General features: G+C 43.8%; 1 protein-coding gene across 1 annotated transcript; it reads right to left on the bottom strand.

The window, feature by feature from the left end:
* Positions 1-9,544: 9,544 nt before the first annotated feature.
* Positions 9,545-11,536, bottom strand: LOC134540274 (cation channel sperm-associated protein 1-like). The gene has a single exon (XM_063382932.1). The coding sequence runs from the start codon at positions 11,534-11,536 to the stop codon at positions 9,545-9,547; it is 1,992 nt and encodes a 663-aa protein (XP_063239002.1).
* Between the last annotated feature and the right edge of the window lie 6,725 nt (positions 11,537-18,261).

Raw genomic sequence — 18,261 nt, 5'->3', positions numbered from 1 at the left:
AATTCTTTTCTCCCCCTACTCCACTGAAATTTGAGTGTCGAGGGTGGCTGAGTGTCGAGGCTTCGACATTCACGGCTCCTTTCACTCGCGCAGAAGTGTCCGTCCCAGAATGAAGTTCCATCATACTCGAAGAAATTGCTTTGTTTACTGCAATATCATTGCGTACTCTGTTTACTTGTAGTTATTTTTAATCATATAATTGCTAAACAGAAATTTTCTTTAAGCCTACCAAGCTACATTGTGAAATGTTAGTTAAAACTTTTACTACTAGAAAGTTTGGTAATTTTCATCCACGATTGTCAGTAATCAATGTGGCAATGAAAATGTAAACATGCGGTGGTAAAAATTCTAGATGCCAGTGCATCTGGCCTTACATCAGTTACTTATATGAATAAAATTTTAAATTTTTTATTTTCTTAAGGCCCCAAACACGTCCAGTTTGTCTGCCAGTTCACCTGGATGCTGATTGGAACTGAACCGGGCCTTCGTAGCCACAGCTCAGTTTCTTCAGTTGTGTCAGTTCTCCCTGTTGTAGTTATTGTCGCGGAAGGTGAGCTGACACCAGAGACTGATCTCCCGGGGCTATGCCCTATGCAGGAGCTGTCACTGGACAGAACTGCGCAGTTGCCTCAGCTGGTCGTCACACGTGGGGAAACTGGCGGATAAGCTGAGCGTATGTGGGGCCTTTCAGACCTCTTCTTTCCAGAACTATGGTTTCGCCCGCGGTTCTTCCTCGCTGTGTGTGGGGCCCTCGGTGGAGACTCGCGAGACCCCCGATGTCTTGTCACAAGCCCCTGCGTCTTTTAGTAACTCATGACCTCAGAGACGCAACCCTATTGATAACTAGCTCACCCGTCACCAGTGACATTCAGCGGTGCGCGAAGCCTTTCAAAAATACTCATCATCCTGCTGACGCTTCTGGCCAATGAATGAATGAACATGAGTGAACCACGTTTTACTGCTTCCTGGAGTGTATTTACGTCAGCGTAAAAAGGGACGCAACGGATATTTTCTGAGAGGTCTTAAATTAAAACAAATTACATAATCGAATATCAAGTTACCGAATAGTTGTGGGGAACAAACTTCTTGTTGTCTTTTGACCGAAGTGCCACTGTCGCGCGTAGAGGCGATGTGACGCTTGCTGCACGAGCAGGTGTCACCCTTATCGCCCTCGCTCCTGGGACTCACAAGCGCACACCAGCAGTCCGGGTGTCTGCAGGTGACGGAGCTCAGGGAAAAGTCCAGACAGTAGCGTTGCTAGTCTCCAGCAGCCTTTGTCCAAATTGGATTTTGGTTTTTCGACGCCTCAATTCAGTTCATTGTGGCACATTTAACATGCATAATTGGTAGAGACAGGAAAAAACTCGCTATTTCAATGACCTAGAGGGTAGACTCCACGATACTCTACGCTCTCGGGCAAATTATACATGCTCATTGGCTACTGACTCGTGACACCTGTTAACCGGGGTGCTTGTGATTGGGTACTTCTTTTGTTGAAGGTTTCTCATTGGCCCAGAGTCATTCAGACAAACTGTGGCCCAATCACCCACGCAGCAAAAAAGGCAAACATATTTGGATTCTAGCTTATCGCGAAGTGAATCCGCGAATTTTTCAGGTCTCTAATAATTGGAGATTGTTCAGTTAAATCACGCAAGTTATTTCTGAAAATATTATAGTTTTCTAACCTAAAATTGTACGTGTTACTGCGATTAGAGATTATTTTGAAATATATTAAAAATAACTTTATATATAATATGTATAAATGACTGTTATTAAAATATGTGCGAAAATTTTATTAAAAAGTTCTGAAAAAGTCGTGAAATTGGATCACAAGGTATTTGTGGGCATCCTGGAAGCCTCCCTCGTGACTGAACTAACGCGACACAACATTCTGTTCATCCCAGAGGACGGAACAGGAAGCTGAGGGCGCGCCAGTCCCAGCTGACCGCCGTGTCCTCGGCTCAGGCCATCCATCACTGCGACGAGCACACTCGAGTGTACTCTCCCTGGAGACATGGCGGGCCTTCTGGTCGGTCGCTTCCCGCCGCGGGCCTCGCGCCTGGTCTGGGGGCTGTGCCAACTAATCTCCGACATTTTGAAAAGTAATTCACGGAAATATGGAGTTACATTTTTTTTACGTTATACTTCTTTAGGGGCGTTATGAAAGAAAAAAAAAAGAGTTAATTTTTACGATGCGCCCGCAGCATGCAATGAAATTGTTACTGGATGAAAAAAGGCTGCATACACTTGCCCTTGGCAAATAATTCACCAACGTTTCGGTCGACATTGCAGTCGCCATCATCAGGGAGCAGTTACCTACTTACGTGAGACTGTAACTTTACGAATTGAAAATAAACTATTCATTAACCTTGTGGTTATTTACTTATTCAGCAATTATATTTCTGCGTAATATTTCCTTACCTCCGACTTGGGGCATAAGTAAGAACCTGATGATGGCGACTGCAATGTCGACCGAAATGTTGGTGAATTATTTGCCAAGGACACGGCTACAGCCCAGAAGCCAAGCTACTTCTGAGTGTTCGCTGGCCGAATGTTCGACCACGTCTCATTTGATTCAAACTCCGACCCCCCGCGGGTTTTTTTTAATCAATTTTTGTTGTTGGCGCGCGGGTCACCTAAGCTCCAGGGATGCGTGTGAACCACGCGCTCGCGCTGATATGTCAGTTACGTCTGTAAACAACAGGTTGCTCGGGGAGAAGCTACACCATAACAGTTATTAAAAGATACGTATCAAAGATTGGAGCACCTACCCCTGATTTTATTTGTAGAGGAAATTAGTGATTTAATAGCAACGATGCAAAGCCTGTTTCCTGAGATTTGTGGATACAAAAAAAATAGATTTTAATTTAATAATAATTAATATGTTGTTTTGAAACTAACCTACCAATACAAAATACTATCTCGTTAATTTTAAAAATTGCTCTGTTTTCGTTTTTTAATACTAAACCACCTTTGTTATATTTTTTGCAAATGAAATATAAAAAATAATATCTCAAAAATCACTTACCAGGTTACATAATTTAAAACATAAACAGCTGCAATTTTAATATATATATATTTTCAGTATTTCGTTAATTTAACAACATGTTTATATCCTTCCCCTATGGTCGGCAACTCCGTTGGCTGGTTTGCTGTTAACATTCTAGGTATCGTGTATGGAGTTAAGAATTCTCTCTTCTCCTCTGCTATAGTAACTTTTATGCTCATTTATATTCCCATGGGTATAACAGAAGTTATAGCATAAAATGAGCATCCTGTGGGTGAATGGGCTTTAGCTTGCTCCTGCTATTCGCATCTCGCGTTAAAAGGTTGTGGGTAGCTACAAGATGTGTTCACGTGTTTGTAATTATTTATTTCTGGGTGTTTATATATACATACACAAACACACACACACACTAGCTGTACCGGCCACGCGTTGCTGTGGCCCAGTCTGGTTAAATGCGGGGTACTGTCACAACTTAGAAACACACAACTTATAAACACATAACTTAGAAACACACAAGATAGAAACTTCTAAGTTATGCATGTTCTAAGTTGTGTGTTTCTAAGTAAAGATAGTTCTAAGTTATGTGGTTCGGCGTTGCGTGTTTCTAAGTAAAGATAGTTCTAAGTTGTGATAGTTCTAAGTTATGACCTACGTTACGACGTTTCTAAGTTGTGTGATTCTGCGTTGCGTGTTTCTAAGTTATGACATTTCTAAGTTGTGAGTTTCTACGTTGTTATAGTTCTAAGTTATGACCTTCTACGTTACAGCGTTTCTAAGTTGTGTAATTCTGCGTTGTGTTTCTAAGTTACGTGTTTCTAAGTTATGATCGTTCTAACTTATGACAGTTCTAAGTTACTTGGATTTTTTCCAAGGTTATTAAGATATGACTGTTCTAATTTGTGTGTCTCTAAGTTATGTGTGGTTCCCGTTAAATGCAAAATAAAGAATAGAGAAAGAACACTCTTTTTTTTGTAATTGCCAAAGAAGTTTGACTTCTATCTGCCTACATCAAGCTTACGTGAAACTTGAATTAGGTTGCCACGAGCTTGTTACTGCGAGTCAAGCCAAAGCCAGGCAGGACTGAAGCTCGCGTGGCCGAGCCAAGATGCTGACGGAGCGAGTGAGCCTCCCTGTGTCTTCAGGTCCACACACGGTCCCCGGGCTCCGAGCTCCCCCCCTCCTTCCTCTCACTCCCCTGATGATACGACTGCCGGGGGAGGGGGGGCATGTTTGGAACGGTTTATCGCGGCTCGTTTAAGGCGAACAAGGCCGGCCCGTAAACCCCGGCGAATTGTGGGAAGTAATGGCGGGCCATCAGCACCCGCTCCCCTGCTGGCCGCCATGTTGGGCGGAGCCACTCCTCGCCAGGGCTCAGGCGGTCAGCGGTGACAGGCCCGGTGTTGTGGGCTCGCACACCCTGTACTGGGCCCAGGAAGGGCATTACAGACTTATGTTACAAATATAAATATTTACAACCATTTTTTAATTGAGTTTTTTTATAAACCGTGTCATGGACGACAAAAAGAACGAAACAAACAGTTACTTTTTTAATATACAAATATGTAAGATTTTTAACTTTTTGTGCCCCTTTTAAAAGTAGTGTCGGTTATTCTTCGCAGTTGGAATTTGGCAAAATCTGTAATTGACTGGAAAAAAAAAAGCTCCTGAACTAACAACAATGTATAGAAAGATAGTTGTTAGTTAATCGTGTTGTACTTGTGTATATGGAATAAATTAAGGGGGGGGGAAACTGTATGATGAGAAACTCACGATAACTTGTAGCCTACTTAAAGAATGATCGTGAGCTTGAAGGAGTTCTGGTTGAGAGTGCAACTGACGGTCGCCGGGTGGATGGTAAACATATCAATGTGCTGCTGAAGCAAACTTACAACGTTGGTTTGTAACCTTGTTTGCGTTTTGAAAATCTAACTCAGCCCGATGTTTGAAAGATAACTTACTTATTTTATTGACCTATTTTATGTGGCGTGGTCTTCTCCGGCGCTCTTAGGTCCGGTAGTGTTCGGGTTCGGCACGTTCTTTAATCCGGCACGTTCGCGCCAGGTCGCACAGCGCCGCCTGTGATTGGTCGCTCCGTGACTCATGAGCAGTTACCGCTCATGTGTGCGTCTCCTTGCCACAGGGCGGGTTGTGATAACTTGTTTGAATATCGTTGTACCGCGTGTCGAATTTTCTGCAGTATTCCTGCTAAAAAACTTTCGATAAATCTGCAAGTCGGCAACCCGGCACAGCAGTGGTCGCTATGTTGCCGGATTGCAGAGCCTTTACGGTACTGAGGAAGGAAAGTCGAGCAATGCCGCGCTGGACCGGGGGGGGGGGGCAGAGGGTTCAAGAGGAGGCCTAGGCATGGCCAGGGTGTTTGGGGGGCTAGGATTGTAGCTAGGGGCTAGGATTAAGGCTAGGGTGGTTAAGGGGGTTTGGGGCTAGAGTGACGGCTTGGGCGGCTAGGGAAGGCCAGGGGGCTAGAGGGGCCAGTGTGACCCGGTCCGGGGGGGGGGGGGGGGGGAGGCACACAGGGCCACGGGGCGACTGCTCCAGTATTCCAGGTGGCGCGCGCGCGCCTGCCTCCGCGAGCGGTAACCAGGCGAACTAAAGACATTACGCCAACTTGCCTCCCCCCCCTCCCTCCTTGCCACGGCTGTCTCGCGGGTCAACACCTCGCTCATTACCCTCTAGCGGCGTGTCGGGCGCAGAGGAAGGAGATAAGAAAATGAAATTAAGTTACTTCCAGCTACACATAAATAATCTCGGGGGCGCCGAGGCAAAGTGGCAACTGCCGGAAAGAGAAAACTTTCTTGTTTTTTCTCCCTTCGCCCCTCGAACTCACTCCCTTCACCCCTCTTCCTCATATTCCTTCTTTAATTTTTATTCTCGCTCCTGCGACGCCACGAGCCTGCGCCGGAGGCGGTATTGTTTTGTTTCCTCGCCGGCGATAAGCTCTTTGTCTTCGCGGGTTCAAGGAAATGCCTAGGAAGTTAACTGAAGATTTTAATTTGTGTCTGTCTGTTGCGCGCGCCGTGGGACAGCGCAGGTCTGCAGTTATTCACGCGCGGTGTTTGTTGTTACTTGAACTCTGCAGGGAGCTGCGCGCCTTAATTACAGTCGCTGTTCTCTTCTACTGCATCGCACTGACAAGTCTTGCCAGACGACATGGCGGGTAGAAAACCTCACGAGAATTATTTAATAGTGAATGATTCACAGAATTTACTCAATTCGATAGATACTATGCACTTAAAATACGCTTATATTTGATTACTAACAAGCCTAAAATACCTATTCCTATATTTGTGACCTCATATTTTCTTTATGAATAAGTTACAAAAAAAATCTCGGCAATACTTATCTCCCAAGTCGGAGGTAAGGAAATATTACGCAGGAATATAATTTGCTGAATATGAAAATAACCACAAGGTTAAGGAATAGTTTATTTTCAGTTCGGAATGTTACGGTCTTACGTAAGTAGATAAAAGTCACCTCTTTATTTGATTTAACTATTGTTCGGGCACCTATAAGTATAGCTTTAATAACGAGGGAGAAGATTGGATCAAAATATTATAACGCAACTTTGGACAGTTATTGTCAATTTTTTAATTGTGTACAACCCTGGTGTTCATAATTGTCTTGTTACGTGTTCACGAGGTAGAGGGCATGTGAGAAAGATAAACGGGTATTGTGTGTAAACACGTATTGATAAAATTTAAATTACAGTGCATAAAGGATCTGTGGACACCAAAATATTATTTTTTTTCTAAAATCACCAACTTAATTATCTTGGTTGCGGTAATTTTTTTAATACGTGAGAGTAAAAATAAAAATGTTGGCGAGTCTTTTAGTACTCGCCAGTGATGTGTAACATCTAAACTCGGTTACGAGCAAATTCATATTTTGCATGATGCAAATACACTTGTAATACGAAACTCTGGCTTCGGACATGTAATGTAACGCAGAATTCTTTGAAATAATGCGCCGAGCGAGATAAACATACGTAAATTGTGTTTCCAGCTAAATTTACGGACGCGAATCACACGTAGTTTCCACTCCCGCCGCTAGAATTCGCTGCCGGATCACCTACATCAACTATCGAATCATTCCATTTTCAGGGCGAAATTTTAAACTATATACTGAAACATTTCCAATTAAAAGCGAAAAAAGACTTGAAAGAATACTAAACCCCGACTTGGACCTGATTTTCGACAAGGAATTTTATCAAACTACTCTCCATATTGTTAAAATTCACTAAACTATAAAAACGGTTACTGTAGGTAAACCTTAGAAGATAGACATATGCTATCGCAGACTTTTCTGTATTAGGCTTTTTTAAGACCTATAAATCTGTAGTACATTAATTTGATTTATCAGTCGTGCATAAGTCCGCGTAAGCAACATGAGCGGCCCAAAAGCGTCTTTTTACGACTTTATTACAAAAAATAAGAGCTTTCTCTGCTATTTTTAAATTTAATATAAATACATTATTTTACTATTAAGATATAATTTTATACGATGAAAGCACTGATTTCATGAAACCATTTGGATGATTCTTTTGTGATGTTAGCAAGTGCAGTTGTCTTCACACCAAAAGCCGTACTGCTTTTATTTATGATGTTTTTGGTGCTGTTATTCGCCAGATTTTCCTGTTGGATTATCGTTCTGTTCTGTTCCGCACGGGCGCCGTGGACTCATGAAATAAACGATGGTCTGGAAGAGATTAATGACCGCCTTCCGACGAGCGGCTGAAACACGGCACTGCGCCGGGAGACGAATGGCGAACATCTTGCGAATTGCCCGCGAGAATAATTTGTTGTATCGCGGATTTGTTCCGCTTTATTTCCTTTGTCTAAAAAGAAAACAAAAAAAAAATCTGCTGTCACATCAGCTGATTATAATCATATGTTTTTACAACAGCGGCAGATGTTTTTCGGTTATTTTTCATTGTGATGGAAGTAACGTGTAAAAATACGTACTGGGGTGTTTTACTAGAAGTTTATTTTGTATCGCTGTCGGTCTCTGTCTGTTTACTTCGTGAACTAATAAATGAAGGATATTATTTTGCGTACGGAGTACAATACTCATTGTTCAAAAACAGGCAGGAGTCGCCAGTCTTTCTGTGCATGGCTGCGACATCAGCGCTTTAATTTTCGTAACGAAGCAAAACAAGGATGTTTTATTTAACGCAGTATAGGTGAGTTTGTAGCGCAAGAAAACCATAATCATTGTCATAGATGCTGATTGGCGTGGGGACAACTCGACGACGGGCGCTTCTCCTCGTGCTTCCTCCATGTGTTGCCTGCAGTTGCCTCCACTCCGCCTCTGACCGCTGTGCTGTCCTCGTGTCGGGAGAGAGTCTGTCATCCATGGGGGAGGGGGAGGTGAGGTGACTGTCCTTTGACGCGACCCAGCAGGTCCACGGAAGGTGCAAGGATGCGAACACACAGCCTCTCGGCTCCCGTGGCCTCGGGGATCCCCACTTGTCTGGGCAACAGGGGGGTTCGACCACTGGGACCTGGTGACCAAAGGCTAATGGGGGAAAAGAGAGGACATTCGGGCCTTTATCGGCTGTAAACCCCCTCCTCCCCCGGGCCGAGGGGCAAGGGGGCATCGGGAATACCCGAGGTATGCCGAGTGCTCTTCGTATCTGGCAGCGGCACTGACGGTTAGTTACACTCTAACGTGTGTTCGTGAATGCCTAATTAATTAAAATGGTCGATTAGATCAGGTCAGTTACATTATAAATACTTTCAAACTAAGCTGACATTAAAAATAATATGAATTAATTGTAATGGTTGTTTAGTTTTAAAGTATTTATAATGTAACTGACCTGACCTAACAAACCGGGACAAAGGATGAACAGTAGGAACTCATGTAATTTTTTTTACTTATTAATTGTGCAACAATATCCAAATAACAAATAAAACATTAGAATTTGCTGGTGCCACTGAAAGTTGGTACTAGTGCAGGATGATCCTTCTGGTGAATGGATACTCGCCGAGGGTTTCTCTGACGCCCCGGGATCAGATTGGTGTGGTGCTCATATCGCCTGGAGCAAGCCTGGAGGGTTCCCTAGTCCCGCGAAGAGCTGACGCAGCTCCGGTACTAGCATGGACAGCTAGGAGGGGGTGGATAGACCTGCACCGGACCAATGACTGAGGGGGCCCGGAATGAAGCGGTGGATCGGGGTGGGTGCCAGCAGTATTGGATTCCTACGGTTGATGACACAGCCAACTGTCTGGTTAACTGAGCGAGATAGGGGATGTGCTCGGTGATGATGCTGGGATGGGTCTCTTCATCCTCTCGTCATGGGCGAGACTCCAGCGGCTTACCTGATAGGAAGGAATGTGTTTCCTTCTGGATGTGGATGAGTCATCAGCCACCTCCTCTTCTGCTCTGGATGAGACATGGGCTGGCGCTGGCTGGAGGTTCAGCTGTATTCCCACTCAGGACTCTTCACGTCAAGGAAGGATGTCCCCAGTACCCGGACTCTTAACAAGTGCAGGACTGTTAGACAGACTGTTGCTACCCAGTTCACATCCTGGAGGACCTTGCTTCGCCCTGCTGCTTGTCTCGTGGTGCTCCTCTGTGGCTTGTCTCGTGGTGCTCCTCTGTGACTTGTCTCGTGGTGCTCCTCTGTGGCTTGTCTCGTGGTGCTCCTCTGTGGCTTGTCTCGTGGTGCTCCTCTGTGGCTTGTCTCGTGGTGCTCTTCTGTGGCTTGTCTCGTGGTGCTCCTCTGTGGCTTGTCTCGTGGTGCTCCTCTGTGGCTTGTCTCGTGGTGCTCCTCAGTGGCTTGTCTCGTGGTGCTCCTCTGTGGCTTGTCTCGTGGTGCTCCTCTGTGGCTTGTCTCGTGGTGCTCTTCTGTGGCTTGTCTCGTGGTGCTCTTCTGTGGCTTGTCTCGTGGTGCTCCTCTGTGGCTTGTCTCGTGGTGCTCCTCTGTGGCTTGTCTCGTGGTGCTCCTCTGTGGCTTGTCTCGTGGTGCTCCTCTGTGGCTTGTCTCGTGGTGCTCCTCTGTGGCTTGTCTCGTGGTGCTCTTCTGTGGCTTGTCTCGTGGTGCTCTTCTGTGGCTTGTCTCGTGGTGCTCCTCTGTGGCTTGTCTCGTGGTGCTCCTCTGTGGCTTGTCTCGTGGTGCTCCTCTGTGGCTTGTCTCGTGGTGCTCCTCTGTGGCTTGTCTCGTGGTGCTCCTCTGTGGCTTGTCTCGTGGTGCTCTTCTGTGGCTTGTCTCGTGGTGCTCTTCTGTGGCTTGTCTCGTGGTGCTCCTCTGTGGCTTGTCTCGTGGTGCTCTTCTGTGGCTTGTCTCGTGGTGCTCCTCTGTGGCTTGTCTCGTGGTGCTCCTCTGTGGCTTGTCTCGTGGTGCTCCTCTGTGGCTTGTCTCGTGGTGCTCCTCTGTGGCTTGTCTCGTGGTGCTCTTCTGTGGCTTGTCTCGTGGTGCTCTTCTGTGGCTTGTCTCGTGGTGCTCCTCTGTGGCTTGTCTCGTGGTGCTCCTCTGTGGCTTGTCTCGTGGTGCTCCTCTGTGGCTTGTCTCGTGGTGCTCCTCTGTGGCTTGTCTCGTGGTGCTCCTCTGTGGCTTGTCTCGTGGTGCTCTTCTGTGGCTTGTCTCGTGGTGCTCCTCTGTGGCTTGTCTCGTGGTGCTCCTCTGTGGCTTGTCTCGTGGTGCTCCTCTGTGGCTTGTCTCGTGGTGCTCCTCTGTGGCTTGTCTCGTGGTGCTCCTCTGTGGCTTGTCTCGTGGTGCTCTTCTGTGGCTTGTCTCGTGGTGCTCCTCTGTGGCTTGTCTCGTGGTGCTCCTCTGTGGCTTGTCTCGTGGTGCTCCTCTGTGGCTTGTCTCGTGGTGCTCCTCTGTGGCTTGTCTCGTGGTGCTCCTCTGTGGCTTGTCTCGTGGTGCTCTTCTGTGGCTTGTCTCGTGGTGCTCCTCTGTGGCTTGTCTCGTGGTGCTCCTCTGTGGCTTGTCTCGTGGTGCTCCTCTGTGGCTTGTCTCGTGGTGCTCCTCTGTGGCTTGTCTCGTGGTGCTCTTCTGTGGCTTGTCTCGTGGTGCTCCTCTGTGGCTTGTCTCGTGGTGCTCCTCTGTGGCTTGTCTCGTGGTGCTCCTCTGTGGCTTGTCTCGTGGTGCTCCTCTGTGGCTTGTCTCGTGGTGCTCCTCTGTGGCTTGTCTCGTGGTGCTCCTCTGTGGCTTGTCTCGTGGTGCTCTTCTGTGGCTTGTCTCGTGGTGCTCCTCTGTGGCTTGTCTCGTGGTGCTCCTCTGTGGCTTGTCTCGTGGTGCTCTTCTGTGGCTTGTCTCGTGGTGCTCTTCTGTGGCTTGTCTCGTGGTGCTCCTCTGTGGCTTGTCTCGTGGTGCTCCTCTGTGGCTTGTCTCGTGGTGCTCTTCTGTGGCTTGTCTCGTGGTGCTCCTCTGTGGCTTGTCTCGTGGTGCTCCTCTGTGGCTTGTCTCGTGGTGCTCCTCTGTGGCTTGTCTCGTGGTGCTCCTCTGTGGCTTGTTGGTACAGTTAGTCGACCCAGCACCAGGCAGTATTCTCTCTCTCTCCCGGGCATGGTTCCACTATAACCTCGAAGTTCTCATCGCCCTAAGCCTTATTATTTATTTATTGACTTAATGACAAAGTTAAGGCTTAAGCCTTCTATCACACTTAACAATAGTACTACACAACCACACACAAATCATACTTAGTAAACTTGTAATATTATTTTAACATAAACTAATATCTTAGGAACTAAAAATCCTGACATTTGCAATACTAAAGAATATTAACAAAAAAAGTTAAGAACATTAAAAATAAAAGAATTTAAAACACAAATACAGCAGATATACAAGTGGTTACAAACATTAAACATACACATAAGCGGAAGTGGTTGAGGAATCACTGGCGACATTGAACAATGTATTTCGCAACCTCTCGTTTAAACTTGGAGAGTATTTCTGAGTCTCGCAACTTCGCAGGGGGCTTATTTCAGTCGCGCGCCGCAGAAACAGCGAAGGAGTTGGAATAATACTGCGTCTTGGGGGCGGGAATACAATACGACGTAGGGCCGATGAACACGGCTTGCGATAGCTCCAGCTAAGACCTTTACCTTATTTGTAAGCTTACTCAATTATGTTACCAAGCATGATGTTAATACGAAATGCTTATCCCTATAATCGAAGGTTGAATTTTTCTTACAAACATGTTCACCTGGTGGTTATGGTCTCCCGCCTAGCGATCTGGGTTGTCCCCTGCGTGTCCTTGGGATTGCCGCCAGTGGGGAACGTGGCGGACGTTGCCGGTGGAAGGGGTCTTCTCTGGGTGCTTCGTCTGTCCCTCGCCTGAGCATTCCGCCTGCCTCTGCCCCACCAGCCTCTCCTCTCCTGCCCTCCCTCACTTGTTTTACACCCAACCTTTATGTCCCATAGTGCCGACGAGACAATCGTATACTTTGTATATCTAGGTTAATTACTGTATCGAAACAATATTACTTTTAGGATAATTTTTTTACGATGTGAAATATTAAATGTAAGTGCAAGTGTTGAAGACCCGCGCAACTGTAACCCGAACTGTAACTGGGCAAATAAATAAAAATTAAAAATATATTATTAGATTAATGTACAAATAAATTTGATACGTATATAAACGTATGACCAAATAAATAAAAATCAAGAAAATAATTTAAATATATAAAATAGTCGTAAAGAGTAATATGATGTTGGGGACAGAAGAGGGCAGTGAGACCCTGCTAACGAGAGTGCTGCACGCCTGCTAGCCGGGTTGCAGGCCGACAGGCGCTGTGACGTAGCTCATTGCCCGCAGGCAGAGCGCTCTCGGCTGTTGCCGGAGACGCCATGTTGTTCAGCGGCGGGCGAGATGCCGCCATTCGCACACACACACACACACACACACACACAGCCTCGAGCCCGGCGCCGCAGAACATCCTTAGAGGAGTTTATCCGCTCGGACGGCAAGGCGGCAACAGAAACCAAACAGTGATATTTTATTTGTGTTGCGGAGTAACGAAAGTGGTCGGATGTTACTCGGACACGAAGTTACTCCCACCCCCCCCCCCTTCCTCGCTCCTCCACCAGCCGTCAAAGGGTGTTTGTTTCGCTCCGGTAGTTTCCCCCTCGGGACTCCGCGGGGAAAATAACACGAGGCCGCGGCTGTGATATTCCGCAGGACGCCATTTCCTGGTCCGCTCCAGAAGGGTTTTTGTTCTCGTTTCCTCGCAGCAGCAACGCCGAGACGATGCTGCTGGGGGGGGGGGGGGGTTATGTTTATTTATAAGGACTCGCCAAATACCGACCTTCTGCAGGCTCTTATATTTTTTGTGGCTTTTTTTTTGTGTCCAGCCTGTGGAATTGATCCGGTAACCTCAGAAAGATAATATTTTGCGGTAAAATATTTGTAGCAAATCACTATCACAGATATTGTACCATTCAATTTTCGCGTGGTAAATAATTTTTATTAGCTACGTATACATTAAATAATTTCGAAAAAGTAAAAAAAAAAAAGAGCGCGTGTGTCTCAATACACGTGATAGAAGTGAAACTTGTCAATAAGTTTCGCGAAGCATAGAATTTGTAGGTACAAACAGAATCTAAGATATATTATAATGAAAATGTACGCTCGCTAGAAGTTATTTTTCTTTGGCATGATAAATAAAGCAGGTATTTAACATCAAAATAATGAGATGGTGTATTATTCATCATATTAAAGAGAACCAACGAAGGGGTACATATCGTCGACCTGTTAGGTATATTCTAACGCACTTTGCTCAGCTAATAAATTATAAGTAAACCTGAAGAGAAAACTGTGTTCGCTAGTTTCAACAGTGAAACAAATAGGTAATCGTGGTTGTAGCTGTTATTTTAGTATTAACAGATGTATCACACCTCGTATCGTGATTATATTGTAAATTAATAATCATGGATTTACAAAACTATTACTCACTTCAATCAATTGATATTGTTTAGTTTAATTGACTGATAATGTGGAATTTTGTGAAACTTAATGTTGACAGACATTTTTTATTCGAAATCAAAATTTGTGTGGGGGCTTTTGAAGTTATATTTGTTTAGATGTGTCGAAGGTGAGACGTAGAATGTAAAGAAGTGCGCGCATCACGCGACGGGAATGTAACAAGTCGAAGTCCGATGCGCAAGCGCGTTTCGTCCAGGTGTGTTCAAACGCAGAACACACTGTAGCGTTTATTTTCAAACGAAAAAAAAGTTAATATAACAAACAGATTGAAAATCACTTGCTTTTAATTTCTTATTTTGCATTGTTGATTTTTTCAATGACAAACAGTATACAACAGCAATGGCGTATGTCCAAAAAAAGTATTAAATTATTGATCTAATATTGCAACTGTGTAGGATCATTTCCCATGTATCGTTATTACTTATTTGATAACTCGCTACTAAACAGTATATTTTCGCTCGAGTAGGAAGGTTATAGGCAATCTTGTATCGCGGCACCAGCGGTAAATGCAAGGCGATGTTACGATCTGCCGACGGCCTGTAAACCCCCAGTGTTACCCACCAGGGGGGGGAGGGGGGGGGGCTTAACGCACAACTGCACTTTGCGAGGTCGAAGCGCGAGAAGTCCTGCTGAAAGGCTCGATAACATCGCGTGGTGTATACTTCCGTCAAACAAACTGGGATGTCTTTTCATGTGAAAAAAAAAAAATCTTTATCTGCCGTATTCTCGGCACCTCTGCCCTAGTGCAATATTCAGATCCTTGTTATTTTTTATTTTAACAAACAAAGTTTGATATTTAAACATCGATAGAGTAATATTTTTGGTGTGTAACATCTTAGCTCTCATTTACGGCATTTGGGAGTAATTTTGTGTATTCGACGGAAGTCGAGGAACGGAAATGTGTAACCAACAGTGCTGCCATCTGGCGGATGGCGCGAATCAAGTTCACAAAGCCAAAGGGGTTCGTTATTATATCAACTGTATAATGAATTTTTAAAATGGGCAGTATTTTGATAAAATTCCTTGAAGAAAATCAGGCCCAAATGTGTGTGATTCTCATCCAGAAATTTCGGAATTTAAAAAGTGACTTCCTTATTTATGATTTTTTTTTATCACGCTCGGCATTATTTTAAAGAATTATATGTTGGATTCCGTGTACGAGTTTCGTATTATAAGTTTATTTTCAATATGAACAACATGAGGACAAATGAGTTGGATCTTTAGCGAGGGAAGATGTTCACACATCACTGGCGAGTACTAAAGACTAGCTCACAATTTTTTTTAAAATAAAAAATTGTTTAAAATCAAACTAAAATACTTATTTATAAAATACACCTTTACAAGTTACCAACACCAAATTCGTTTGCCAACTTTACAAACCATAACACTCATAACTTACAATAAAATTTTAAATTTCATAACGTTAAAAATTATAACTGACTTAAGTTTGAAAAAAAATACGTGGCCATATAACATTGAAAAATAACTAAAATAATGTTGTTTTGAAAGTGGAGCGCGCGCTGCCGACCAGGGGAGGCGGTGTGTTACCACTGCGCCACCTAGCTCTGCCCCGCGCACGACGCAGGTCGCCGCGGCCCGCTGGAGCCCGTGATTGGCCCGTCGCCACGCCACGTGACTCGCCAGGCATCGCTGCTGCAGGCCTCCCCGTGAAACTACCCCAGACTGCCAGCCGGCCTCCGCCATATCCCCGGGTGTTTGCGCAACTTCCCGTTGACTGTATCGTCAACGTCATGAGGCAGGTGCTCTTTACAATAGAATACAGTACAGATCAGGGCCGGCGCGTCCATATAGGCGAACTAGGCAACCGCCTAGGGCTCCAAGTAGCTGGGGGCGGCGCAGCACGACACATAACAGCTCATATAATATGTTTAACGATTATTGAAACTAGATGAAAATGGATTTTTGTAACAGTTTGGAATGTTTATATTGATATAAGTAATTATTTAATGTCCACGGTGACCTGTTTATGATTTGTAATAAGTAAAAAAGTAAAAAAAAAAACACAAGCCTGCTTATATTTCATTGTTGACAAAATCTAAGGCTTACGTGATGTATTTTGAGGCAAGGAAATTTGTTTTTGGGGTGTCCGGCCCGGTGGGGGGGGGGGGGGGGGCATTAAGGTTTTTCGCCTAGGGCGCCAATTTACCTTGCACCGGCCCTGGTACAGATACATTCAAATGTCATGGACTTGAACCTGTACAAACATGGCCGCAACCAACCAAAGCGAGAGTATGTAGAAACATGCTCCGGATCAGTGGGTCTGGGTAATTTCTATACATCAAAAAGTTTAAAGGTTTGTTTTTGAGCAAGATTTAATTGTTAAACGAATTGAAGACAAAAAAAAAATAATATCCCACATATAGAGTGGTATAACTAAACGAAATATTTTCTGTACAGAACACACTTTGTCGCCCTGTAATGTGTTAGCATCATTCAAGATAAACAGCTTATGTTGCGACTAAATATGGCAAGGAATAAATTACACCTTCTAAAATAATGTTTTTTGTCGGTTAATTAAATTGCAACTGAAGTGTTTTGTACTGTGGAGATCATGTGTTTGTTTTCGGAAGTATTCCGAAAGCTGATAGCAAGTATTATATGTCTGGAATGATTTCAATTGGCATCTGGTCCTTTGGTTTGAATTTTCCCCAACGGTCATAGGGTAACGACACAAAGGCGGAATATTTGCGTATTCATGTGCGTATGCCAGGGTATCACATTCCACAAATGAATTCCATGCAGTGACCAGACGTTATAGTGAGAATGCAGCACTTGCATTCCTCTGTCTGTGGTACAGAAGCGGCTGTGTTGCAGTCACGTGTTGTTCCGCACATACCCGAAGATATCGCAGATTCATTTAAAGTCAAATAAATATCCGAACACATGTTATTTTTCATGACCGCTTCGATATGGCCACAATTTTTGTGATACGCCTCAAGGTATTCTCAACTAATAACAGAGTCTGAAGACTGTAATATCCTCAGAGGTCAGGCAATAAAAAATAAAAAGTTTAGACATTTCAGTGTCATCAAGTCTAGATTCAAGATGGCTATCATTGACTCGTGGCCTGTTCCTCATCTTGAATCCTGTGTCAGACTCCCCGTGTGTACACTGCTATCCAAAAAATTTATGGTACAATTTCTTCCGCGCGAATGTATTTGATAACTGATTGTTTAAACCATACGATACTTCTAGGCAAGTCGCTCGTTCGGTAGCTCAGTGATGATGATGCGCTATTTAACGAATAAATACTAATTTGTTGTGAAGATTTCATCTCACAGCCAGCAGTGAGGTTGCAACTACAAATCAGATCATGCTTTGTACGGAGGGGGATATAAAAAAAAAATAATAAATATTTTTTTACGTTCAGACGACTGCATTAGTTATTCTGTAAAAGGTAAAAGTGATAATTGTAATATTTCGTTACCTGAGGCAGAATTATATCACAGTAGCATGTTAATTGAAGGATTTGAATTTTGCCATGTTGAAGTTGACGTTCAATAATTTTGCTATTGTTTTATGGTGAAGCAAGCGAGTATTTTACTGTCTGAAAGACGGAAATACTATGCATGTTTTAATATGTTGTTTTTAGTCACTAGGTTTGTGAAAATAAAATTCAGTTGAATAAAAGGATTACCTTTTGGTATCCTGAAGGTTTTATTCTAAGTGTTATTTTTTTATTGAAAGAAAATTAAATTATTACGTTGAGAGGCGAATATCGACTAAATTTTCTAACTGATCAGTTGTCTGACTATACTTATATATATTTTTATTTTTGGGTTTGTTGGTTTCTTTGAATCGTCAATTGTAAAAAGATTTTCTAATGTCATTTGAAATGTGAAAGTTGTTAGCGGTTGTAAGTAGTTTCGAACATGATTTTTTATGATTCTTCTTATTTAGTAGTATTGATTACTGTTTAATTTTTTTAATGCATGTTTCCGAGGTGAGTTTTTCTTACAAGTTGGTAATTGTTCCAAAGAAATAGGTACCTTTTCATAGGTTAATTACATTAATCAAATGTATTTAATACGTAATGAATTTTAAAATGTAATTAATGTAGCTCCTAACCTAATCAGCCATTCAAACTAGTTAAAAAGGAATTTAAATGTAGCAAACACAACATAACTAACTAATAAAATGGTAAACTATCGATAAGCGTCTTGGAATAACGTAATATTCTTTTACGTAATGATTATAAAATATGTCAGAAAGTAGAAAACTGCAATTTCGGAGTTTATTCTCGGATAACCTCCTCTCGTACTGACGATGCGTTCTTAATTCTTAGAG

Source organism: Bacillus rossius, chromosome 16 (genome assembly GCF_032445375.1).
Source record: "Bacillus rossius redtenbacheri isolate Brsri chromosome 16, Brsri_v3, whole genome shotgun sequence".
NCBI lineage: Eukaryota > Metazoa > Arthropoda > Insecta > Phasmatodea > Bacillidae > Bacillus > Bacillus rossius.
The sequence above is the reverse complement of the archived record's forward strand: the minus strand, read 5'-3'. Positions and strand labels throughout refer to the sequence as shown.

Coding starts and splice junctions, on each gene's coding strand:
- LOC134540274 (XM_063382932.1), bottom strand. CDS start 11,536: ATGCCCGGGAGAGAGAGAGAATACTGCCTGGTGCTGGGTCGACTAACT.